The 27,785-nt window shown below is 37.9% G+C and overlaps 1 protein-coding gene across 4 annotated transcripts in view; it reads right to left on the minus strand.

The window, feature by feature from the left end:
* The window catches only part of Maf1 (repressor of RNA polymerase III transcription Maf1), a 131,610-nt gene that overhangs the window by 25,584 nt on the left and 78,241 nt on the right, over positions 1-27,785 (minus strand). For 3 of the 4 annotated variants that reach the window (XM_067135636.2, XM_067135634.2, XM_067135635.2), the window contains exons 5-6: positions 26,535-26,654; positions 8,426-8,510 (exon numbers count right to left, since the gene is read on the minus strand). In XM_067135636.2, coding sequence (XP_066991737.1) covers positions 8,438-8,510; positions 26,535-26,654 — 193 coding nt within the window. In that variant the 3' untranslated portion in view covers positions 8,426-8,437. Of the gene's footprint in view, positions 1-8,167; positions 8,286-8,425; positions 8,511-26,534; positions 26,655-27,785 lie in introns of those variants that run through there. The other variant, XM_067135637.2, reaches the window with a different exon arrangement.

The following is a 27,785-nucleotide window of genomic DNA, read 5'->3' on the forward strand; positions in this document are numbered from 1 at the left end:
TATCAACTTTCTGCAGTTTGTCTGTTGTTGACTGGGTATTCAGTTTAAACAGTTTAAATAATGTTTCACTTGCACATGTTGCTTCTGGCTTAATGACATTGTAATTTAGCATTAATCGCAAGAGACTGTTTCTTGTAACTCGGCCAGGCAATTTGTTGTGCTGGTCTCAATTTTTGAGTTCTACTATCTATAGATGCTTTTTCGTTAGCATTCCAAGTTATAATCTCGCCAAGATATTTAAATTTGTCTACAACCTTTATTTTCTGAGCATTATTTAACATAATATGTGAACTGTCAACTTGAAAAGATGGCATCATTTCCATTTTCTGAAAAGAAATTTTCAACCCAACCTTCACTGCTATCATTCGAATTACTCTGCTTTAAATTTAGCTTCCTCAATACTTCTTCTTCATCCTTTCCCTTTTCCAGATTCTCTCTGGGTAGGGTAGTGTACCAAAGCCCTCCACCTAACTCGATCTTTCCACCACTCCTCTTCTAGTACTTTATTGCTATCGACTCCTCTATTTGCAATACAGTCCACAACAAGAGATCCTCCATCTCATTCTAGGCCGTCCCCTAGGCCTCTTTGCAGTCTCTGTATCCATGAATGTTCTGTTCAATACTATTTGCTAATAATGCTAGATCATCAGCAAATGCGAGAAAATTTAGTTGAATATTTCTTCCAATCTTAACAGTCGGTGGACATACCTTATTCCATTCATGCATCATTTTTTCCAGCACACAATAAAACAACAACAAGGATAATCCATCTCCCTGTTGAAGACCAGTATGAATTTTTCAATCATACTGAGAAAATCAAAGACAAGCTCAACGAACTGGGATAGAGCCTGAACTTAAACAACATCTGTTTCGTGTCCGATCGAGGATCAAATATTTTGATACCGTCTTACCCATGTATCACACATTGTTTGAATACAGTACTGAAACATGTTTTCTATGAACTTTACCTGGAATCAAATTAGGAAAATATCACATCACAATTAGTGCTACAAAAAATTAGTTTGTTTTAAGAAGAAAACTGGTTATGTTAATTACTTTGAATGAACACTAAAAGAAGAAATCGAAATTAAATGGAACAGTCTGTTTACAATAACAGATACATGAACTCTGGTGTTACAAATTAGAATGTCAATCTTGCAGATCATCATATGTCGGACAAACAGGCCGCAATCTCCCAATAAGATACACTGTACATCGCAATGCTCTTAAATATAATGACTTTTCAGCTATGAGTGAACATCATAAAGAATGTAATCACGAGTACGCGACGACTGATCAAAACAAAAAGGCCCCTCGTTTAGTGTTCTTGAGAGCATCCATATCAACATTGACCAACTCACGAACCCTTCTCACAATTTAAAGGAGATTAATGAAAAAAAAAATTACTTCAAACGTTCATTTCATTTATTTGCCAAAAATTTTATAATAAGAACAAACCCCGCTTCCAGCTCACCAATATAACACCGCCCCTGCCCTCCCTTTCTCCGCCTACTTAGCGCCTCCCTCCTCTATTGATACCAATACAGCTGAGCCAGCCACACACACACACATCTAGTGGATACAAGACCTCCAGACCAACAAGGTCAGGCCATTCGAGAGGACAACACTACTCAATAAGTAAATCACACGTTTATTTCCCCTATTGTTTCCTGTCTCTTAGCTTCAACTTTTTACACACATTCATTCATCTTCTTTCCATTACAAATCACATCTGGACTTTATAAGTTCAACATATTGACGGTTTCCACTAATTGAGTTACACAACATTGTACCAGGCCTTTTTTCACATATTCTATGTTCACTGCCTTCTGTTGTCCTCCAGATCATATGCGTATGCGATATATATTGAAAATGGACAGTTCCAACTTAATGGAGATTTTACCTTAGTTTTAGAGTGATATTAACATTTTTAGAAATAAAGGTTTCCAACCTTTTACATAGATTAATCCTGTTTTACTCGGATTTTACATGCTCCTTCACATAGTTTTTAGTGCTACTTATTCAACATTAATTCATGTAACTTTTTAATATATTTCACTGAAGATGGTTCAAGGATGAGCTGAAACATGTCTGGCTAAAAATAATTCAATACATAATGAAACTATTATCTTGTAATCTCATTTCCATAAATATTCTACCGTTAGTTGGCAGCACTATCACACGGCGTATCCTTTGGGTGGGGGCAGTAGAATAACAGTCCGGCTCCATGGCTAATGGTTAGTGCGCTGGCCTTGGGTCACAGGGGTCCTGGGTTCGATTCCCAGCAGGGTCGGGAATTTTAACCATAATTGGTTAATTTCACCGGTACGGGGGCTTGGTGTATGTGTCGTCTTCATCATCATTTCATCCTAATCACGATGCGCAGGTCGCCTACGGGGGTCAAATTAGAAAGACCTGCATCTGGCGAACCGAACATGTCCTCGGGACACTCCCGGCACTAAAAGCCATACACCATTTCAGGGTATCCCCTGCCTGTTGTAAGAGGTGACTAAAAGGGGCCCCAGGAACTCTGAACTTGGGAGCATGGGTTGGCGACCACGGAGCCCATAGTTGAGTCCTGGCATTGCTTCCACTTACTTGTGCCAGGCTCCTCACTTTCACCTTTCCTATCTGACCTTCCTTGGTCAATTCTCGTTCTTTTACGACCCCGATGGTATTAGAGCATTCGAGGCCTAGGGAGTCTTTCATTTTCACACTCTTCATGGCCCTTGTCTTTCTACAGCCGATTCCTTCATTTAAGTGTCAGATCCCTTAAATTTCTTCTCTCTGAATAGAGTTAATAGAGAATACAAAAACCATAACGTTCGACTTCCAGCAAAATCTTCCTGTTCCCAACACAATACATTGTGATGAATTCTAAGTCAGGCAGATATGGGTCGATATTGGTGTACATTGAATATCAGATAAGTAACGTATATGTACAGTGAAGTAGACAGCCACAAAGGGTGTTCTGATGCTTGCAGTTTGTTAAGACACTGTGGAAATCAAAAACCACCTAATTACAGGCAAATATTTTTAAAAATAAAATCCTATCCAACTATCATTACTTTGATATTCATAATTTGTTTATATTAAAGTAGTCCAGCAACTTAATAAATATCAAGATGATTTAATGGGAAACATTAAAATAGTTTTATGTCCCTCCTGTAAAATTTGGTTTACTGGAGTTTGTGGGTTTTTGATTTCCATGATTCAATTGTTTCTACCCAACAGATATGAGGATGATTTCCTGAGATATAATGCTCATTTCATCACAAAATTTCTCCTAAATTAAAAAAATAAATGGTGAATTACATGGAAATTTGAAAGAAAAATATAATAAATTACATTAAAATTTGTGGAAAAATGACTAATTTTTGAGATATGTTGAGGCAGTAAAATGTTCACAAATAGGACTAATGTAATGGACATTAACGGCTCAAGCCAGTTCGACGTGTACGGACCTACAAAACATAAGCCAGGAGCGATTTGACATGTACCTGTACGAACTAGGCTAGCGATGATTTAGACGTACATCTGTGTGTCATCTGTTGGTTGTCAATGTGAACTTTTAGCATGGCTCACAGCACAGGGTATCATTCTATGCAGGGGAGTATCTTCTATCATAATGCGGCATTGTGTCGACGTCAAAAGAATTTGTTTCTTCAACGTCGATCATTGTAAACAACATGGCAGCATCCTCGCATGGTCTGTATTTATGTAATGCAGCTATCAAACGCATATTAGGTGAAAGTAGTGATGAAAATAATCTGAGTGATAATGAAAGTGTTAGTGATTATAATTATTCACAGCAGGAAATTATGAGTAATGTACATAATATAAGTGAATGCTCACCTGAGTGGGCATGGACACCTGTTGATTTGAATATTTTATTCCAACAAGAAGGTAATTAGGCATTTTATTACTTTGCATGCTACCTTTTCATATGTAGACGCAACATCTGCATGATATGAACTGTGTATTCACTTATTTTGAACAAAATCAGACAAGTTGTTTAGAAGTTTTAGCAATAGACGTGATATAGGCTTTTGGGCTTATGCCGTGTCAAGAAAATAAGGTGAAATTCTTTACGTTTTGCAGCAACTATGATCTGCGTCATCGGAAGAAAATCTTGACTGTCCTCAAGCCTATATCATATCTATAAGTACGGGCCGTGAAAGCATCAATGGCAACAGTTATAGCAATGTTTGTGACAGCATGTTAAATTGTGAAATTTTCCTCAAATTTATTACCGCTATAGGGTAAAACTTGGCCAAATTTTAATACCGGCTTGAAGGGTTAAAACCACATATATTGCATCTACCTTACAATTTAACCTATAAGAATTTGTGAAAACCCACTCGGGAAAATAAGGGGTTCCTACTGATGGCTAATCATTACCTCGAACATCACATGGCTCAGAAATAGAAATATACCGTATTTACTCGTGTATTAGACGACCCCCCCCCCCCCCCCCGCTGGCTTTCCGAGATGAAGAAAATGAAAAAAATAAATCTCGTATACAAGAACCCCCAACGTAATTCGTCAGAGAAGAACAACAATTCCGCTTTGAAGCGGGTACAAGCCTTACTGCAGCTCTTATGACATCGCACAAATTTGTGAATAGTTTCGTCCGTACGACCCACGCAATGAAAACACTCGTCGAAGTCATGCGATACATCTGTGTTTCGTATTTAAGAAATGCCCACCTCTGTAGCATAGGCCTACTGCAGCTCTGGTGAATAGTGTCGTGTCCGACCCGCGCATTGCAAGCATGCATCATTCATGTATATGTGTGTGTTTTGTAGTTAAGAATGTCTGCCAGCGTAATGGTTAGCACAATTAGTTGCCGTTCTCAGGAGCCTGAATTCAATTTCCGGTACCGTATTGCTCCTATTTTAAATGTGTTAATATTAAATCTCAATATTTATACTTCAATTGTAAATCAAGTGCCTGATTTCACCTTGAGGTGATACAATGACTGAAGATGCCTTCTATGAAAGGCGAAATATGTCTCAAATTTTATAATGTAAAAAGGATCAAATCCTAATTGTATAAGATGGTAAAGTATTGAATAGGTGGTTAATTAATAAATCAATTAGCAATATAATAAATATTGCCAGAGATTTACGAATGGCAGGAAGGTTGATATGTGGTAAAAATGGTACATGTAACTCCCTTCCACTGGGGGCCTGTCTAAAAAGAGGTGCACCTCCTTGGGATGAGGAAATGAGTTTACTTTAGTTAAGAAATCTTCGCGGTTGTTGCTTATTTATATAGCAGGCAAGATCATTAACAAAGTGATCGTTTAATATCTCAAAACTCGGGCCAATATAGGGCTTTTTTTTTTTTTTTTTTTTTTTTTTTTGAGAGATGTAGGTTCAAAACGGGATAAAAACAATCCAATCATAACTATTGTTTACACTCGCCCCGTGGATTTAAATTAGGCGCCTTTGAGAAGGCAATCTGTAACTTGGACATCAAACTATGTGGTAGAAGAAGTTTGAACATTTACCGACAAATGTCTCTACGATCAACTTATGTTCACCTTCTGGGGTGAAGATGAGCAATTAATTTTCAAAGTAATTTTGTGTGTTAAGGTTTCCTAAACTGAATTGTTTATAGTTTGTTTTTGATGTTCTAAGGATATCAGCGCTTCTATCTCTTCCCGCCAGCTTAAAATTGTAGCCAATAGGAAATTTTGTACATATATTTAAATAACCAATCAGAGTTTTTTTAATATTTATTTGACTGTTCAATGAAAATTGGGGGTGTGTCAGGATTTCAGCCCAGAGAAATCTGGAACCTTCCTCTCCACTATAAAAGCTGGGACCGTTCGGGCCATATTGTCTTTGTGATCGCTCCAGTCAAGAGGTTTATAGTGTGTTCCGAGTGTAGGGGAGAAGGGGGCTGCCTCATTCGTCTCCGGAAGGCCCACCAGCTCAAGGTAATGGCAGATTTTCCCTAAGCATGTAATAGTCTCCGAAAGCTAGTTCAAGGGGAAGGTTTCAAAATTCTTCACTAATGTAAGTTTCAAATAAGTCTGAGGACTCTAGTCTAACTAAGGGAATTAGGAGTGGTACCCTCTTGCATTCCCCTTCAACTTGATATTGAGGTGACTATGTTTTGTAAAACTTAAACTGATTTCATAATTTTGTAACTTAAAAATTTCTCTTCAAGTAGTCACCTCCGTAGTATAGGCTTAGCCTCTGTAACCTAGGGCCATCAGCCCAGTGTTTTAGGTATTTTTCAAGTGTATTTTGAGGAGTGCACGAGTTCGCCTCCTAACACTTTGACTTTCGGCCAGTAACTGAACCTCTTCTTTTGCAACTAAGGCCATGTAGGATGGGTACGTGTTACCCCTGTTAAAGTTAACATTTATTCATTTACTTTTAAATGTAAATCTGACTGTTGAGCAGTAACCCTAGTGCCTACTGTTGGTTTTTGTTAAATGTAGAATGCACCTTTAAGAGGCCTAAAACTGTAAATTTTGGAGAACAGTCTCCTGGAGAATAATTGTGTGGAGCAAGGACGCTCTTTTTCTACGATTGTAAATTCTGGAACTCGGTCCCCTTGCGTGTTGGTTGAAGGGAGCAGTAGTGCTCTTGTTAAATTGGAAACCAGGGAGCTTAAAGCTCATGTTGTTAAACTGTTGTTGATTTTTTAAATATTGTTACTCAAGCTCACGAGCTAGAATTTGTACCTGATTAATCATTATTTGCTTAGCAAAGTGTAACGTTTAAAATTTGTAAAGTAACAAAAGATCAAAGGAAGAAATATAATCACAAGTTTTTAAAGTTTTTAAATTAATCTTCCATCTTTTCTATATCCACCCATTCATGCACCTTCTTTCCCCTCTGCGTTCCACAGAATCCCCTGAATAATAATAATAATAATAATAATAATAATAATAATAATAATAATAATAATAATAATTTTACGTACCCACTTAATGATTTTCAGAGACACCAAACAAAACATACAATGCATTAATTATAAAATGGAGACAACGATAGTATGAAATTAAACACTATTATAATAAAACGCGTTACCGCCACACCTGTAGATATCCATAAACGCGGTAAACTTTAATGTTATTTATTTTTAATCTTCCCGTCGTGGAACTTTTGGCACTTGATAGCATACCTAACCTAAACAATGTGATCTCTCTCATCTCATTTACAGCTGTATAGGTAAATCCTGATGTGATAAATGTAGAGAACAAGCATGAAATATACTTCAAAATAAGGGTTTGGCCTTCAATAGCTGCAGTTATGCAAAGAACGTTTCTAGTCACTATGTATTGCATTTGGAAGTACAACTCGTAACGTACGCTAGTTATCAGCTGGTGCTTTGACACTCTTTCTACAGCACATCTTTATTCAGAAGGAGTGGATTCTGCTACACATACACAAACTCTCCAGAAACCATTTGGGAATAGATTCTCACTGTTTGGACTCTATAGTCGGGAACAAACTATTTTTTAAAATTTCAAAAAGACGAGACCTCAAATGCTCTCGATGCATGGCTGACAAGATGACGACATTTGGAATGGCGACATGCCAGTAGCAGGAAAGTTGGCGACACAAGACGATAATTCAATTGAAAGCAGTGGTTAAATTTACTCAGGTTTACGGTTTACTGTGCGGTTGGCCTACTGCTCAACTGTCCAAGACATATGACTGGCCATTAAATTATTTTCTATCAATATTGCATAATATGATAATACGATATCCTTATCCCTTTTCTCTACGGGGGCGAGTACGAAGTGAGACAAGTTTTTACAATTGTATGCCCTTCCTGACGTCAACCTAATAAGCGGAATTAATGAGATGGAACGAATGACGTGATATGAGTAACTAAAACTGACTATGTTTACTTTATATGTAAGCCTAAAAGCCGTGTTCACCATTTATTGTCCTTTTACAATTAGAAATACTGCCTTCCAACGAAAATAGCCAGTATAACTTAAATACATTCATAGGTTTGTTAAAGAAGAGTGGAGAATATTTACATGTATATAGTTCCTTATAGCCTAGAAGCCATGTATTCACTGCACAAAATTTGTGTTTATCACATATTGGACCCCCCTTACTGTTTTAGCTATAAAAGTAGAAGAAAAAGGGGTCTAATACGTGAGTAAATATGGTATATATCTTTAGTGAGTAGGTATCTACAAAATCTTGAAACTAAAAATGGGGTAATTTCATAGGTGAAACCAATGTACTGGTAAATATATTATTTTGTTATATCTGGAAAGTACAAATCTTTCTTGGTGACAAACACTGGAAAAGAAAAAAGGAAAAAAGGTTAAAAATCCCCAACTGCAAGGTGGATATCATTTCAGATACAGAAATCTGCTTTGAACTACTCACAGAGTATGAAGGACATTTAATTCAGCAATAACCAGAAATGTTATACTTACTGTTGCCTACATTCAATAACTCTCATCATCATCTTCATCCATAGCAAGGTCACTGCCACATCCAGAATCCAACATATAGAGTGGGCTATAAGAAATAAATATTATATGCTATTAAATTCTCAATGATGCAATGGAGGAGGGTAAGCTTACCTATGAGACTAATACTGTTGTCTCCAAGTTAACTCAAGTAAACACATTGTCAGAGTGGAGTCAACGAGGGTGAAAATAAATAAGAGAGAGGACTATGAAACTGGAGATGAACAGAATAATAATATAATTTGTTTTATATCCCACTGTACAATTTTATAGCTTTTGAGGATGCAAAGGTGCTGCTGCAATTCTGTTCCTTAGGAGTTATTTTACATAATGGGAAACATACAACCATGAGGCTGGTATATTTGAGCCACCTTTAAAAACCAGTCAACTGATCTAGGATCACAACGATAGTATGAAATTAAACACTATGATAATAAAACGCCTTACTGCCACACCTGTAGATATCCATAAATGCAGTAAACTTTCCTGTTATTTATTTTTAATCTTCCCGTTGTGGAACTTCTGGCACTTGATAGCATACCTAACCTAAACAATGTGATATCTCTCATCTCATTTACAGCTGTATAGGTAAATCCTGACGTGATAAATGTAGAGAAAAAGCATGGAATATACTTCAAAATAAGGGTTTGGCTTTCAATAGCCACAGTTATGCAAAGAACAGAGATTCTTAATTGTCACTGATGATGCCATTGTATGGGATGCACGAAGAATTCTACAAATAATGTTCACATTTATGTCGAAACACTGGAGTGCGTGAAATATTCCAGGGTGAAAATTATGCCCAGTAAATACAATACTGTAGTCGAAAGGTAGCAAAAGCATGACAATGACTTTTATATTTAAAGATACATTTCCCTACATCTCTCTCTTATATCTTTTCCTCTCACATGCCTCTGGGAGTCATGCTGGTCTACTAATGTGTTTTATTATGTTCTTCTGAACAATAGTAAACAATAGTAAATAGTTTCCCATACACAACAGATGCCACACACCCTCGGTGGAGGGTCTGCCTTTCAAGGTCTGCAACAGGCTAGCAATAGCCACATGAAATTACCATCAATAACTACCGCATTTCCTTGCGTAGTTCTCCCATCTTTCATTTTGGAATAGGAATTTGGGAGAAAATAAAACTTCACATAATTTTCCTGGTAAGATTATGCAAAAAAAAAAAAAAAAAGCCAGGCATCAGTTTATAGGTAGTGCCTCAAAAGCGTGCAAGCAGCAGCAATGCAGTAATGAGACAGCTCAGCAAGCTACGCACACAGAACTAGTATGCTTGTAGCTACCATGAGAGAGAAGCGCACCTGGGCAACAGCATATCCCTTTCCGACCATGTACGCACAATTGTGCAGGTTTGTATTTTATTTATGCCTGAACGTATTTGAAGTTTTCTTTGGTGCTAGACCGGACTGCAGTGCTTGTGTGGGACACGTAGCATGTACTTCAGTTGTTTTTATGTAGCGCTTGACCACCAGGGTGCAGGAAGAAGAGTTTAAAAATACAGTTTGATTGGCAGGATAGCAGGAAGCAGTAATGACAAAAGTATTTATTTATTGCATTCATATTAATCTAGAAGCTTTACTGAATATCAGAATGTAATCAATGAAGTGTGTAAATTGGTTAGTGAATGTAAATTGTGAAGATACAACATTGTACGTAATACCATGAGGTTTTGAATATTGATATGCACAATTGTGCGGGCTACATTTCCCTACAAGCAATGCATACGGGTGTGCTGGGTGCTGCCACCAAAAGGGCTGTAAAAGCAGAACTCATACTCTATGTACGAAGTCTAATGTATAAGATTTCAATTGTGTTAAGTCATTCCACACTAGAAAATAGAACATCTGATCATGTACATGTGTATATTCATATGTACTGAGCTGAATTTGTTTATTTATTAATTTTTTGTAAGGAGTGTACAACAAACTATAAACATATGTATTTAAGAACATTTTGGTAAGTTTTGGATGTACAAACAAAAATTTAGAACTCCAGTTTACTTTCAGGTCTGTCAGCAAGGTGCTGCCGCCAAAAGGACTTGTAAAAGCAAAACTCGTACTCAGTGTAAGAAATGTAATGTATAGTTGTGTTTGAACAAAGATTTTAATTGTTTTAAATCATTTCCCACCATAAAATACAACATTAGATCATGTACATATGTATATTCACATGTACTGAGTGGACTTATTTTTTTGTATGTAGTGAAATAAGTCCTGACATGCACAATTGTGTGGGTGCTTTTATTTTTCCATATGTTAGTTTTTATTTTGTAAAATAATCTATATCTATTTAAGAGCATTTTAATCAGTTTTTGATGTACAAACAAAAATTCACACCTCCAGCCAGTTTTTTTTCAGGTCTGAAAGGGATACACCAGTCTCTATGCTAATCATTTTTACATATGTAAACGAATGGCAGTTAGCGGCAGGTATGAAAAGTGGGAGTTCCAGCACACACTTTAAATTAAAAGTGATTGCATTTGTAGAAAATAATGACAATCACGCTGCAGCACGTCTCTTTTGTGTGGAGCTGTCACATGTATGCTATTAACGTAAATATAAAGAACATGACAATAAGCTTTTGGGCTTTTGCCATGACAGAAAACAACTTGAAATTCTTTATATTTTGCAGAGAACTTTGCTCAGCGTTTTCAGAAGAAAATCCCGTATGTTCACGAACAAGACTTCTCTAATAATGAAGATTTGAATCTAAGAATGCTTTACCGTTGGTCTATAGTGAGTGACATTCTCATTTGTCACTAGATGGCTTATGCAGACACATGCTCGAGATTTTCTTCTGAAGATGCGGAACATAAGTTCTCTGCGAAACGTAAGGAATTTCACATTTGTTTTTTAGCACAGCAAAAGCCCAAAAACTTACCACGTCTACAGTTATGGGTCGTGAAAGCAACAATCTAAATAAAAAGAACAGTTGCAGTGCACCAGGAAGACAGCATTATGATTTCAGAAACCAAAATCAGGCCAGTTTCAAGAAATTTAAACAAAACAAAAAAGTTTAAAAATGTAACTGAATTAAGAAACTATGGCTATTCTTCTTTGTAAGAAATGCTACAGTTAAAGGTGCTGGATTTCACAGTTTAAAGCAAACAGGAGGCGATTATAGTTTCATGAAGAGGAACAATTTTTCTCTTCGAAGGAGGAAATATCTATGCCAGCGATTGCAGAATAAACATACCACGGAAGTTGTGGAATTGTGTCAGTATTTTAGATTCAAAATTGGATTTGCACAATTTTCCTCCCCCTTATTTGGAAGTTAAAAAATGCTACAAAAGTGGGAAAATTATGCGAGTACATATGGTCTTGATTATAAATGTCCACATTTAAAAAGCTACTGAACATTTGTTTGATAAAATATTTAAATATAAAACAAATAACTGACTACTGAGACCTTGGTTTGAATGTAAAGTCAAGGAATTACACAGAAATTACACAAAACTCAAATAAAGTTTATCATTCTTATGGAAGTTTCAACAAGACATTTTAAAATCATAAATATGAACAACGTAAATGTAAAAAGCAGGAATGTAATACCCAAGTTTCACTGCATAGAAGACATCCCAGCCAACATTGTACAACTTTCTAAGGATGGCAAGAAACTTATCTCTGAGGAACACTTCTTTCCTGTTTATTAGTTCTGGTCTCTTCTACTGAATACTGCTGTTGTTTTGGTAGATTTGGACTTAATATATTAATCTTTTGGCATCCCAATACAGCTTCAGTAAGTTGTTCTGCTGCTGGCACCTGTGGTATACTTTTGGGCCAGGAGATGATCCTTGCCCATTGCAAAATTCTGCTGGTTGGATATTGTGCAGGAAAACATATATACACATATACGTACATACCAATACATATACAGTGAAAACTCGTTAGGGCATTCCTCGTTAACACGTTTTCCCACTTAGCACGTCGTAAATTCAAAGTCCCGATTCTCATCATATTAAATCTATATAAAAATACTTCACCTATTGCGTCACGAATTTTCGCTATTACCTCTTAGTACGAGCACATTTTTCCTAGCCTTGAAAATGTTATTTGGCATCCCTTGTGAAATAAACGTGATTTGCAACTCGGGTAAGATCCGTAGCCACAGTTGCGTGATTACGGAAAAAGTGAGCCTATTTGTTGCTTGCATTCCATTCAGAAGTTAGAAATTTATTTTGTGTTGAGTGGTACAGTGAAGTGTAGCAAATGTTTGTCACATGATGCAATGGCCTATATTAGGATTAGGAACATATAAATATATAATCCATTGCATCAAGCATTTTCACTATTATTGCTTACTACGAGTACAGTCACATTTTTCCTAGCCCTGAAAATGTTATTTGTCAACCCTTATGAAAGAAACTTGATTTACAACTTGGGTAAGAGCCGTCAACCACAGTTACGTGATTACAGAAAAAGTGAGCCTATTTGTTGCTTGCATTCCATTCAGAAGTTAGAAATTTATTTTGTGTTGAGTGGCAGGCCCTACAGCGAAATTTTTTTGCGTGATACGATAGCCTATATCTGCATTAGGAACATAATTATGTGTAATTGATTTGCATGGACTGGTGCATATTTGTCTTTTTTTTTTTTTTTTTTTTTTTTTTGCTAGGGGTTTTACGTCGCACCGACACAGATAGGTCTTATGGCGACGATGGGATAGGAAAGGCCTAGGAGTTGGAAGGAAGCGGCCGTGGCCTTAATTAAGGTACAGCCCCAGCATTTGCCTGGTGTGAAAATGGGAAACCACGGAAAACCATCTTCAGGGCTGCCGATAGTGGGATTCGAACCTACTATCTCCCGGATGCAAGCTCACAGCCGCGCGCCTCTACGCGCACGGCCAACTCGCCCGGTCATATTTGTCTTGTGACAGCCTCGGTATGGATATGGAAAAAGTGAAATTCCTTTCTAATTAAGACTACAGTACACTAAAATCTTTCAGAAAGTGGACTGGCACCCGCATCTTTAATAGAGATGGGAGTTACATATCGTATCATGACACTGTATCCTGTTCCATCGCAGTAAGCTGTTTCAGGAATATGTTCCATCCAAGACCCTAATACAAAAGTAACTATCTCAGCAAAACCAAGGGAGCTCCTGATTGCTTAACGGATGTTAGACTGCAAACAAGCACGGCAGCTAGGCTTAAGCGCGCACTCCTGCGCAGGTGCGAGTGATACATTTGTAACCGCTTATAGGCAGTACTGACACTCCTACACTGTTAATTGTCAGCTGGTTAGAGAATTACAGATATTCATTAGTTGTCTCAAGAGCGTTGTATTAGGTTTACAAGTGATGATACATACAGTTGCGTAGTTTCTCGAAACAGTTCCGCATGGTCTTTCCAGTTAATATTTAGTGTTTTACGCCGTGTTGTGCAAGATGAGTAAACGACAGAAGACGTAAATGATGTAAATAAATCTGCCCGCTGTGATATATGTGGGCAAAAATGTAGTTACAGGGAAACGGTTTGTAACTTGACAAAACTTATTCAAAGAAGGCACCCAACAATAAATATTTCCGTTTTAAACTCTCAAAATTCTACCAATGCATGTGGGTCTGATAATGATCACAGTACTCAAATATATCAGGTCCTGGAAAGTCATCACAAATGCCACCTTGTGTACCTATCCCACCTCCTGAATCTTCATCATCACCTGCAGCCCATGGGACAGTGAAGCAACAGTCGCTGTGATCATTTATACCAGTGCAAAGAAAAATGAGTGATGTACAGACAAAGCAGCTTGACACGCTCCAATTACAGTTGTTTACCGTGGATTTTCAGCCTTCTTTCTATAGTGGAAGATGAAGGTTTTGCAGCATTTTGTACTGGATTAAACCCTGCCTACGTTTTGCCTGACAGGAAGACTCTATTATCATCACTTGTTCCAGCAGCATATGAACAGTGTATGCCAGCTGTTCATCAACATTTGATGTAGGCTTCCAGCGTCTGTTTAACTATAGACTCCTGGACGTCTAGGAATTCAGAGCGCTACGAAGCTGTTACGCACACTTCATAAATGAAGATTTCAAACAATCTGTTTAACTACAGACTCCTGGACGTCTAGGAATTCAGAGTGCTACCAAGCTGTCACTGCACACTTCATAAATGAAGATTTCAAACTAGTCAGTTTTGCTGGAATGTTAAATTTTGCCCATAGCCACACAAGTGTTAATTTAGCTGCTGAAATTAAGTGTATTTCAAACAAATTTCATTTGTCCGAAAAAACTGTAGCCGCTGTAACGGGCAATGCATCTAATATGAAAAATGCTGTTGTAAATGAACTTCAACGGAAGCACTTTCGCTGTTATGCGCACACTTTAAACTTAATCGTCCAGGATGCACTGAAACAGATACCATTATTACTGAAGAAAGTAAAACATGTAGTGGCGCATTTTCAGAGAAGCACGACAGGCATAGAGAAGCTACTGACAGCACAAAAGAATATGGGTTCTTTTCATCCCAAAAAACTTATTTGGGAAGTCCCCACGAGGTGGAATTCCACCTACCATATGTTACAAAGGTTTTGTGAATTGGAGGATGCAGTGAAAACTTCAATAGCTCTCATAAACAGAGGCATACCAGTCCTTTCACACGAGGAATGGACATTTTGCAAGGAACTTTGTACTGTTCTCCAGCCATTTGAAGAGGTTACACTCATAATGAGTAGCCATGAGTATGTAACAGGCAGCCAAGTACTTATTTTGACAAATGGCCTCACAAATATTTGCCAAAAACTGTTAACTGAGCCCTTTAGCAAAACAGTAATCAGCGTTGTAAACAAATTATACGAGGGACGCACTACTACATTAAAAAATCTAGAATACAACGAAGCAATTGCCTTATGTACGTTTCTGGATTCAAGGTTCAAGTTACTGGCATTTACAGACAAGACTACAGGGGAACTACCAAAGAAGCATGTAATCGATCTGCTATCAAAATTAAACACACAAGAGCAGGTTATAGCTAACGCAGATGATGGAGAACAAGTTCTGGAAAGAGATGACAACAGGAGGAAATTCTCTATTTGGACTGATTTTGATAAGGTGACATCTTCAAGAAAACCCACAGGTTATGATCATGATCATCATCATTTCTTCGCTCCAGCAAGCCAGGTGTGGTTGTGTATGAGCCTCTTCCAGTTTCTTCTATCCATCCATCCATCCACAGATGCTGCTCACATATGCGACACCAGTTCACATCTCTAATTTCCAGGTCCATTATCTGTTTTTCCCAAACATCACGAGGTCTTCCTCTTGGTCTCTTCCCAGGAACATTGTGGTCAAAGTATGTTCGAGGAGTCCTGTGAGGGTTCATTCTTTTCATGTGACCATACCATTGCAATCTCTTCACTTATAGAGTCTCCAGCAAACTTCTTTCCAATCCAAGCTGTTGTCGGATATCCACATTCCTTATTTTATCCATTTTTGTTTTTTGTAGACAAGAATGGAGGAAGTTCATTTCTGTTACCTGAAGACGAATCTTTGTTGGTCCAGTAAGTGTTGCTGCTTCCAGGCCATACGTCAGTATAGGTACTAGATATATTTTGTACAAGCTGATCTTGGAAACTAACGGAAATGTTTCATCCCAAAGTATTTGACGTACAGTGCGATAGAATTTGGAAGCTTTCTGTATTCTGTTACTAATCTCTTGATGTACTGTATGGTATTGTCTGATGACAGAACACTACCTAAATAATGGTGATAAATAATAATATTCAACACCTGTATATGAGACATATTATTATAATCGTTCTTTTCTTTATTAGGCACACCACTGTCAACTGCTGCCATTGAAATTAACTGCTACTTGGATGACGATTTGCTGCACAGAAGCTGGTACCCCCTACAATGGTGGAAGGAGAACTGTTACCTCTATCCACCTTTATCAAACTTGGTCCAACTGAACTTCAATAGTCTTGCTACCTCTGTGCCCTGAGAAAGATTATTCTCTAAAGCAGGACAAGTGATAAACGATTGCCGAACGTGCTTAAGCTCAAAAATCTTGGACATGATTTTGTTTTAAAACATGAATTCCCACCTGCTGTGTAGAGTATAGACTAATCTTCTCCTGAAGTTCTGCAGCTCATGTTGGTTTTTAATTTGTACAGTTTTTATAAATGAAATAATAATCATGAATGAATAAAAATTACTCTGGTATTCTTTGCTTGTCTATCACTATGCAGTATATGTATGTAATAATGTGCATGATGTTAAAAAGTCACCTAACTGGTTCCTGTTTTTACTATGTAGTAGTAGTTCTAGGAATGTAAGTGGGTCACTGCAAAAATTTCTTGGAATAGTGACGAGCAGATGAAAGGGATAGTTAGTGGAGACGGCGAGATGGAGGTAGAGTACCGCTATTTACGTACTAGTTAGGGGTTGCAAGATGCAGCAGGGAGTTATTGACTGTTCCTCCCAAAAGCTGACCTGTACCTCGTACTGCAAACTAATACTACACTGTAATGGATACAGTGGTACATGATACAGGAAAGTAACCATTTCTCCCATCCCTAATCTTTAAGCACACAGAGGTCGCGAATGTTGAACTTGCACGTTTGAGTTTCGACTCAATCGGTTCGACTTGGTCGAAGTTTTCAAAATGGCGGTCAAAGTCATTCGGTTTTGTCGCAGTCGCATATGGCCGAATATAACTTCCAATTTATTGTCTAAGTGTGTGACCAGAAAATAATGTTTTATAACCCACTGCTCTGAAATAAAAGGCTTCCACTACCATTTTAGAAAGAGTGTGATCTGCAATAATAATTGGATATTTATATTGGCCCCCGTGCATATGTTTTCATATTCGTTGTTTGGTGTTTTTCACACTGTTCAGTGCACTTGTTATTCTACAAGCCCCAGCAAAAAAGGTTTTCATATTTGTTCTCTCATTTTTTCACACCTTTTACTGTAATACTTTCCTCTTATCTTGAGAAATGGTAGATATAGTTTTCACTGTACCCGCAGACACACAACGTAAAATGCCTTCATGTCAGAAAAAATCGTATCCAGTGTTTCCATATCCCTGTTGGATATTTTATATTTGTATGTTCAGTAGTACGTTTTCTCGCTTAACACGTTCACTTTTGTTGTCCCCTGCAGAAACGTCTTAACGAGGTTTTACTGTACACAGATATGCTGTGTGTCAGTACCGAGTTTCATCCTCTCCCTTCCCACTACCATGTATCATGGATTTCATTTCACCTCATTAACTTCTCTGATGAGGTTTATGTCACATGGCATGAAGTTTCATCTCACGACTATGAATCTCATTGTTGAATCCGTATTGACGGTTAAACTTCTTACAAAAATGTACAAAACTATGTTAATCCTCCTAGTCAATACTATATATTTTTTACGTCCAATATATGAACTTTCATCTTAATTGAACATTTAAAAAAATATAGTATTGACTAGGAGGATTAACATAGTTTTGTACAATTTTGTAAGAAGTTTCATCTCACTTCATACTTGACCCCATAGAGAAAAGGGACAAGGGTTGGGCGCATATTTTGTGTGTACATATGATTTTCCTAGCAATTGCATTTTACGATATAGCGTTGGTTTTAATGATGCGTCTATCTTGTTGCTTTTGTAATCATGGCATCGTTTGTTTAGATTTGGTCGAAATCTCTTTCATATTCTAGGAGCTAGTCAGACCTGATTTTCATGTATTATCTGTTTATTGTATGTTCTTATTATGACAAGGAATTAAATAAAGATGAAATAACGGATCTAATGCAAGATGTTGAGATATTCCCATGGACGTATATAAAAAATGAGTGTAACCAGAGAACACATAAAAATAATTATACAACATAAAATTCCCCAAATGAAGCAATTTAGGCAATTGTATAACTTTAATGATAATTTTATATTATGATATCCTTGAAATGTTTTGTTCTGTATAATTGGAATTCGTGACTTTGGTTTGTCAGTCAATTGCAGAATTTCGATGTTGGTAATGCTAGACTACATTGTTTACTTTGAAAAGTCTTATTTGTTGGCATGACAATGAATTGGTCTTGAGAAAGACGATTGTTAATAACCCATCCACTATTTTAATTTTAGGTTTAATAAATATGAGCCATTGTTCTTTCAAGTTCATCTGATTCTTATTGACAAATCATCCTACTGCATATCCTCTCCTTTATTGATAAGTTTTATGCTATTGCACGAGATGCCTGCCTGTCTCAAGCCAACATATTCTATTATACCTAAATTCCGTTGGAACCTACCACCCCTGCACGGCAGTGAACCCTGAGAAGATGCCGAGCCATGCAAGTACTACGAACCACATATATCCTTCTCCACCACATGAAGAGGGCATAATACAAATCTTCAGAAATATGATAGCCATGCACCTTGGCAGGTGTGCTAGTTACCAACTGACAAGCCCAAATTAGCACACTAGGGCGAAACACTGGCAACAGGAAAGAGTTAGCCTGAAAAATTATAATGTCCGATAGCGGACCCATTATTTTGGTATTCTTCAGAAACACGGTAAAACCTCCTTAATTCGAAGTCGTTGGGACGCAAAAATCGGACTTCAAATTACGTGACTTCAAATTAACCACCAACTCGTAATTCAGAAATGCCAACCCTTGCCGCATCACAAAATATTCTAAGACCCATTACTGCATGCAATTAACCTTGATTCACAGTTTAAACCTTTTAAATACCATGGAAAAAATGTATCCAACAAGTGCGTTTACAGTATTCAAATAATGTACTCAGATAATTCACTGACAAACAACCTCAAGCAACGAAAGAAAAACAAAGCATGATTCAAAGATGAGGAGAATTCTATGCTGGGTCCCATGTGCAAATGCTTTATTCATTGGATTACTGTACCGTATGCATTTTAAATGCGCTGTACTTGCACAAAAAGTATCTGATGCCCTTAAAATATCATAGCTTATCGAACTTTCATGTGGCGAGGGGGGGGCAGTCTCTCACTTCCATCTACATTACCAACACGGTACAGTGACTATTCTTGTACCATTTCCCGCCATGGCACTTCTCTCATTATTCAGAAATTTCAACCCTCGCCACGTCTCAACGTATTCTAAGACCCATTAATGCATGCAATCACCTTGATTCACAGTTTAAACCTTTCAAATGTTATGGAAAAACCTATTTCTGAAATGTTTCAAACAAGCTGCATTTACATTATTCAAATAATGCCCTTGGAAAAATCACCGGCAAACATAATCTCACACAACAAAAGAAAAACACACGATTCAAAGACGAGGACAAATTATGCTGGCTCCCCTGTGCAAATGCTTTATTTTTTGGATTACTATACTGTTTGCATTTTTTAAATGCAACGTAATTGCATGAAAAGTGCCAGACACCTTAAAAAAATTGTAGCTTATCGAACTTTCCTTCCGTGTGCATTGCAACACACTACAATGACCCCAACCCTTGTATGGCTTCCCAGCTAGCAATTATCTCCTTTAAAACCATAAGTCCATTTGGGCTCAGCATTAGAAGAAACAATGCAGTTTCATCAGCATTGACAATACTTTTTGGTGTGTACGAATTTATTATATGAGCCATGCTTTTTCGCTAACTGTCTACATCGCCACTGTACTCATGGATTCTACTTCTCTGCACACTGCCTGCCTGCTACGTGATATTGTGGCATTCCTTAAAACGCTGAATACAAAAGAATTACTATTTCACTCGAACTTAGCAAATATGAAGCACACTGTAGACACACCAAAGTGAGTGAAAATGCGGAAAGCTACCCTGCACGTTCCAGAATACGCGTTCTAAGTTTTGAATTTAAGTTACTCAGTAAAATACTTTTTTTTTTTTTTATTATGGAAAGGCAGTTTTGAATTAAAGTCTGAATTTCGGTAATGGGACAACATTGTTCTTCGAATTACGAATTATCCGTATTTCAAATTAAACAATTGAAATAACATGCAAAACCATACATCATATTTCCAGGAACAAAAGCTTCTTCGAATTAGGCAGGATTTTGAATTATCGAGGTTCTACTGCAGATTGTAACGTGCGATACTAAGTTGGTGTCTTTCTGATGTGTAATTTAATATAGAGTCTGGTAAGTTATTGACTGGGATATGATGTATATTGAAATGCATAACGTGGGACACAATTTTTGTGACAATCTGAATGTGGTGAATATGGAATATGATATTCATAGATTCACTGTGTGCCAAGATTAATTACGGTCTTCTAAATGACAGTTTCTAATTAAGTTGCATGCTATATATTATTGGGGATATTGTCTTAGTGTTAAATCTACAGTTAAGGAAGTGGAATAGAATATTCAAGAATGATATACATGGTAAGTAAATACAGGGTAGAATCGTCAACTTTAATCTATGGCAAACATGAATATAGGAATAAAGTCTTTGAATATGAATAAAGAGCATGAGAATAAGTTAAACGTGTTATGAAAGTCATAGGTTGATAAATCAGTGAAATGTACCACGGGTGGATATTAATATACACGTACCTGAAAAAAATCGCATTTGCAATAAATGCGAATTTTTGAATCTTTTACTGAGTGCAAGCCTACGGTAATTCTAATGTGGAATAAAATAATTTTTACGCATAAATATAAGTGCAACAAAATGCGAATTGTGACCCAAAATGTGAAATTAGTATGAATATGCGATCCTGGTGCGAATTCTGCAAAAATGTGCTATTTTACTGGCGAAAACAACATATTTTGGCAAAATCGTCAGAAATACTCAAAATAATATGCATAAATCTTTCGACCGTTCCGATCGATGAAGAAAAGTAGCTGATCGATTGCTGCTTGCTGACTTTAATCGATATGACCCGGTGTTATGAAACATTAAGTGTGGTCATAGGCGATCATTTAATGCATGTACAGATCAGCTAGGTTGGCAATAGTTGGGTCGCAGTGATGACAGATTTAAATCATGTGGTTGCAATGGTAAAGTCTGCATTTTTGAACACAAGAAAGCAAAAATATAATTATTTACAATTCATAACATCGAAGTATGGTGCTTCAAAGGAAGCAAAGCTTTTTCTTGCACCTGTCATAACCCGATGGAATAGCTGGTTTCAGGCTGTCTTCTATTTGAGTGTCCGGCTCCATGGCTAAATGGTTAGCGTGCTGGCCTTTGGTCACAGGGGTCCCGGATTCAATTCCCGGCAGGGAACCTTAAGTGGTTAATTTCGCTGGCAAGGGGGCTGGGTGTATGTGTCGTCTTCATCATCATTTCATCCTCATCACGATGCGCAGGTCGCCTACGGGAGTCAAATCAAAAGACCTGCACCTGGCGAGCCAAACTTGTCCTTGGACACTCCCGGCACTAAAACCATACGCCATTTCATTTCATTTCATTTCTTCTATTTGAGTGCTTACTTTACTGATGTTACATTTTTCAAGATGAAAGACATCAACAACTGTGGTATTAAGTACCTGACTGATCTGAGTGACCGAGAAGTGAATAGGCTTCACACCCATATTGTTTTTGTCACAGATCAAGCAGCTGGATTGGTTGACCTCCTTACTGAACATGAAGGGTCTATGTATCCTACTGTGCAGAGATGAGAAGAATGCAAGAATGAGGAATGTGGCCTGCAAGCACGAACTTCCTGTTCTGCCCAGACAGATCGGCTCTTATCTGCTACAGGAAAACATTGACTCAAAATTTGCAGTTTGGTGGATTACAACTGTCAAGGGCAAAGAGCTGCCAGTAGAAGATAATATAAAGTCGCCTGGATAGTAGCGGAGTTGCTATGGTAACCATTGCATCACTGGCTCTGCTGGGGAAAATCCCTTCGCCCCGTGCCTCACCGGGCATGTGCATTCTTCTGATCTCCCAACAATACCTCTCATCTCCTTCATCCCAAACTGCTTAACCTTGATGCCAGGTTTACCTTCATTTGTGAGGGGAATTTTTCTGCAGCAACTAATGCTGCTTTGATTAAGCTCACTCCTCTGCAGTAGGCTGCATGTAGAGATACATTTGTCAAAGCTGCTCATTCTTCACAGTGCAAGCTAGCCACATAGAAAGCTAAAGACCCCAACCAAAAGCATTCTTTGCAAAATATGTCACCAACTATTACCGATCTTTGTCCCCTCCCTGAGAGCACATAACCTCGCCCTTCCCCCTACATGTTTGTTCATAGTGGCCAGGTGAAGATAAGTAGTAATGAGCAAGCGCTCACGAAAGACAGTCCCCATGTTTTCCAAACATGAGAAGCTGTCCAATTCATCTCCATCACGTACATTATTACTAAGAACCCAATAGCAACTTTGTTTATTAAATGGGATATACTAATTCACTCAATAGAACTAAGAATCAAGTGACAAGTTCAGCGACGTGCTTATTTTGCAAATCCAACAAGGACTTTTGGAGATACGAAAGGGTTTCATATGTGCAGGCATTAGACAGGAAACGATGCGACACTCGCATACATATATCATTATAGACTGTTATGCCTTTCAGCGTTCAGTCTGCAAGCCTCTGTGAATTTACTGAACGATATAGATGTTGATTCCCATAGGGAATCTGAAATATTTGTTCCGAATGAGTAAATTTATTATACCAATATAAATGGTCCGTTATTGGACATTATAAATTTTCCGGCTAACTCATTCCTGGTTGCCAGCGTTTCGCCCTCGTGTGCTAGGCTGGGCTCATCAGTTGGTACCTAGCACACCTACCAAGATGCTGGCTAGTGCATACCATGGAGGCCACTGCATAGGCTAATTGTAGCCACCGGCAGTGCCAATGCACTATGAGAGACTTTGTCTCATTATCAAAAATTGATGCCTGCTTGGCCATCAGATGATATAGATTATGATTCCCATAGGCTACAATTAGCCTATGCAGTGGCCTCCATGGTATGCACTAGCCAGCGTCTTGGTAGGTGTGCTAGGTACCAACTGATGAGCCCAGCCTAGCACACGAGGGCGAAACGCTGGCAACCAGGAATGAGTTAGCTGGAAAATTTATAATGTCCAATAACGGACTATTTATATTGGTATTATAAATTTACTCATTCGGAACAAATATTTCAGATTCCCTATGGGAATCAACATCCATATCATCTGATGGCCAAGCAGGCATCAATTTTTGATAATGAGACAAAGTCTCTCATAGTGCATTGGCACTGCCGGTGGCTACAATTAGATTATGCAGTGGCCTCCATGGTATGCACTAGCCAGCGTCTTGGTAGGTGTGCTAGGTACCAACTGATGAGCCCAGCCTAGCACACGAGGGCGAAACGCTGGCAACCAGGAATGAGTCAGCCGGAAAATTTATAATGTCCAATAACGGACCATTTATATTGGTATTATAAATTTACTCATTCGGAACAAATATTTCAGATTCCCTATGGGAATCAACATCTATATCATCTGATGGCCAAGCAGGCATCAATTTTTGATTATGAGACAAAGTCTCTCATAGTGCATTGGCACTGCCGGTGGCTACAATTAGCCTATGCAGAGGCCTCCATGGTATGCACTAGCCAGCGTCTTGGTAGGTGTGCTAGGTACCAACTGATGAGCCCAGCCTAGCACACGAGGGCGAAACGCTGGCAACCAGGAATGAGTTAGCCGGAAAATTTATAATGTCCAATAACGGACCATTTATAATGGTATTATAAATTTACTCATTCGGAACAAATATTTCAGATTCCCTATGGGAATCAACATCTATATCATCTGATGACCAAGCAGGCATCAATTTTTGATAATGAGACAAAGTCTCTCATAGTGCATTGGCACTGCCGGTGGCTACAATTAGCCTATGCAGTGGCCTCCATGGTATGCACTAGCCAGCGTCTTGGTAGGTGCGCTAGGTACCAACTGATGAGCCCAGCCTAGCACACAAGGGCGAAACGCTGGCAACCAGGAATGAGTTAGCCGGAAAATTTATAATGTCCAATAACGGACCATTTATATTGGTATTATAAATTTACTCATTCGGAACAAATATTTCAGATTCCCTATGGGAATCAACATCTATATCATCTGATGGCCAAGCGGGCATAAATTTTTGATAATGAGACAAAATCTCTCATAGTGCATTGGCACTGCCGGTGGCTACAATTAGCCTATGCAGTGGCCTCCATGGTATGCACTAGCCAGCGTCTTGGTAGGTGTGCTAGGTACCAACTGATGAGTCCAGCCTAGCATACGAGGGCGAAACGCTGGCTGAAAATTTATAATGTCCAATAACGGACCATTTATATTGGTATTATAATTTACTAAACGTCGCCAAATCCTCTATTTGCAACTAGAGCTGTAGTCTCATTCAGTTCTATACCTCTTATCTTTAAATCGTTAGAAACTGAGTATAACCATTGTCGCCTTGTCTCCCTCTACTTGTCTTACCCTCCATAACAGAGTCCATTATTCTCCTAAGTAACCTATCCTCCTCCATTTGCCTCACATAACCCCACCACCTAAGACGGTTTATGCGTACAGCTTCATCCATAGTGTTCATTCCTAACATAGCCTTTATTGCCTCGTTCCAGTACTCTCCTGCCATTGTTCCCACCTGTTTGTACCAGCAATCATTCTCGCTTCTTTCATGTCTGTTACTTCTAACTTATGAATAAGATATCCTGAGTCCACCCAGCTTTCGCTCCTGTAAAGCAAAGTTGGTCTAAAAACAGACCGATGTAAAGATAGTTTCACCCGGGAGCGGAATTCTTTCTTACAGAATACTGTTGATCGAAACTGCAAGCTCACTGCATTAGCTTTACTGCACCTTGATTCAATCTCACCATATCACCATCCTGAGAAAATAAACATCCCAAATACTTGAAATTATCTACCTGTTCCAGCTTTGTATCACCAATCTGACATTCAATTCTGAATTTCTTAGCTACTGACATCAATTTGGTCTTCGAAAGGCTAATTTTCATACCATACTCATGGCACCTATTTTCAAGTTGCAAGATATTAGACTGCAGCCTTTCGGCACAATCTGCCATTAAGACAAAGTCGTCAGAATAGGCCAGACTGCTTACTACATTTCCACCTAGCTAAATCCCTCCCTGCCACTTTATACCTTTCAGCAGATGATCCATGTAAACTACAAACAGCAAAGGTGAAAGATTACAGCCTTGTCTAACCCCTGCAATTACCCTGAACCAAGAACTCATTCTACAATCAATTCTCACTGCAGCCCAATTGTCAACATAAATACCTTTGATATATTTTAATAATCTAACCTTGATCCCATAGTCCCCCAGTATGGTGAACAACTTTTCCCTTGGTAACCTGTCAAAGTCTTTCTCTACAGCTAAAAAACATAAATACAACTGTCTATTCCTCTCGTAACATTTTTCAATCACCTGGCGCATACTGAAAATCTGAACCTGACAGCCCCTCTGTGGTCTGAAACCACACTGGTTTTCAACCAACTTCCTCTCAACCACTGATCGCACCCTTCCTTCCAAGACGCCAGTGAATACTTTGCCCGATATACTAATCAATGAGATACCTCGATAGTTGTTGCAATCCTTCCTCTTCCCTTGCGTATGCGTAGGTGTAATTACTGCTTTGTCCAATCTGATGGTACCTTACCAACACTCCATGTTAATCTTGTTATTCTATGGAGCCATTTTATCCCTGCCTTCCCACTATACTTCACCATTTCAGGTCTAATTTCATTTATTTCTGCTACTTTGTGATTTTGTTGTTTCCAATTGAAATGTTTCAGTGCAATTTCTCGAACTCATCTAGTAAAGAGGGAATAACTCACACAAAATAATATCTTCGAAAGACTTCAGACACAAAGCATAATGAATGCTCTTAGCATGAACATTCTGTTTCTATGTGATCCTACAAGGATTTCTCCATTCCACTGTCAGTTCATTTTTCATCTATAATCACCATTCACTTCATAAATTGTTTTGGAGTGGTGTTCATAACAAGGACAGTATAAATATATATCAACTGAAAATGTCAAGATTACCTGGACAACCCAACAAGTGAACTGACTGAACAATCACACGGACAAGAATTATAATTACTCTCAAGAAGCAAATTTGATTAATGTTGTAGCTCCACTTACTTAATAGCCCTGCATGTGAAGAATACAATCCGCTTTAACTTTTTGTTATAGAAGAAATAGTTAAACGACCAGAGACAACCATCTTCACCAAACGGATCGGATGCCAAATCAGGATTGTAGCTGAAACCAAAACATGCACTTTCAAAAAAGAATTTCAGTGATACACATATAGATTATTTTCAAAAAGCTTAGACAATGAGGCACAATTATGTATAAACCAAAAGTCTTTTAATTTCCGTATTGCACCTAATCTTTATTAAGTGACACACTCACTCACTCACTCTCTCTCTCTCTCAAAGAAATTATACGAAATATGCACTTTACTAAATGGAAGTATCATTATGTTTTGCAAGATCAATGTGGTGACTATTTCATTAGCAAATTTACTGACATGGTCTTCTGCATCCCAGTACAGTAGGCCTACTGTTTGAAAGGGAAGTGCAAGTAGGTAATAACTGCTTCAAAAATTGATCTAAAAACGGGAATGATGATAGCCAATCAACTTAAAAAACTGTAGAGTATGAAGATGTAGAGTTTGTCCTAGTCAATGTGTGTTTTCATGTCTCTCCTTTTCTATCCTTTCAGTTGCTCCCTTTTCCCATGCTGACCAGTCATTGTGTTTATCTTTTCTGTAGTTGATCTATTCTTGTATATTGCTCATTCCTTCTCCATTACAGATATTATAATAAATTATTTCATTAACTAACTGAACAACCACATGGACAAGAATTATAATTACTCTTAAGAAGCAAATTTGATTAATGTTACAATTTCACTTACTTAATAGACGTGCATGGGAAATCATTATTTTGCAAATCAATGAAATTCAGCAAGATCTCACAGCAGTTGGGACTCAAGATTAGCAGATGCAGAGAACAAAAGTAAAATCAGCACCTTTCTTAAGACTCACAAATTGTATGCAGAAATTAAACATAGAAGGACTATAGCGATTTCAGACAAACGGAGAAATTTATGATTGGAACAAATGAAAAAGTACTGGACAGATAACAAGAACCAAACAGTACAACATTATTATGTAGAATTCTGGATTTATATTATCTTCAAGAATACCATGAATATTTTGATATTAGGTTTTTTCACATATTACAAAACTTACTCAACCATGCTTAATTTGAAATGATCAACACACATCATCCACCTTGATGCCCATGATAGTTAGTTAGTAATGTTTTATTTTACCTGGCAAGATTAAGGCCTGAAGGCCTTCTCTGCCATCTAATCAGGCACTGA

The sequence above is a fragment of the Anabrus simplex genome, chromosome 1 (genome assembly GCF_040414725.1).
Source record: "Anabrus simplex isolate iqAnaSimp1 chromosome 1, ASM4041472v1, whole genome shotgun sequence".
NCBI lineage: Eukaryota > Metazoa > Arthropoda > Insecta > Orthoptera > Tettigoniidae > Anabrus > Anabrus simplex.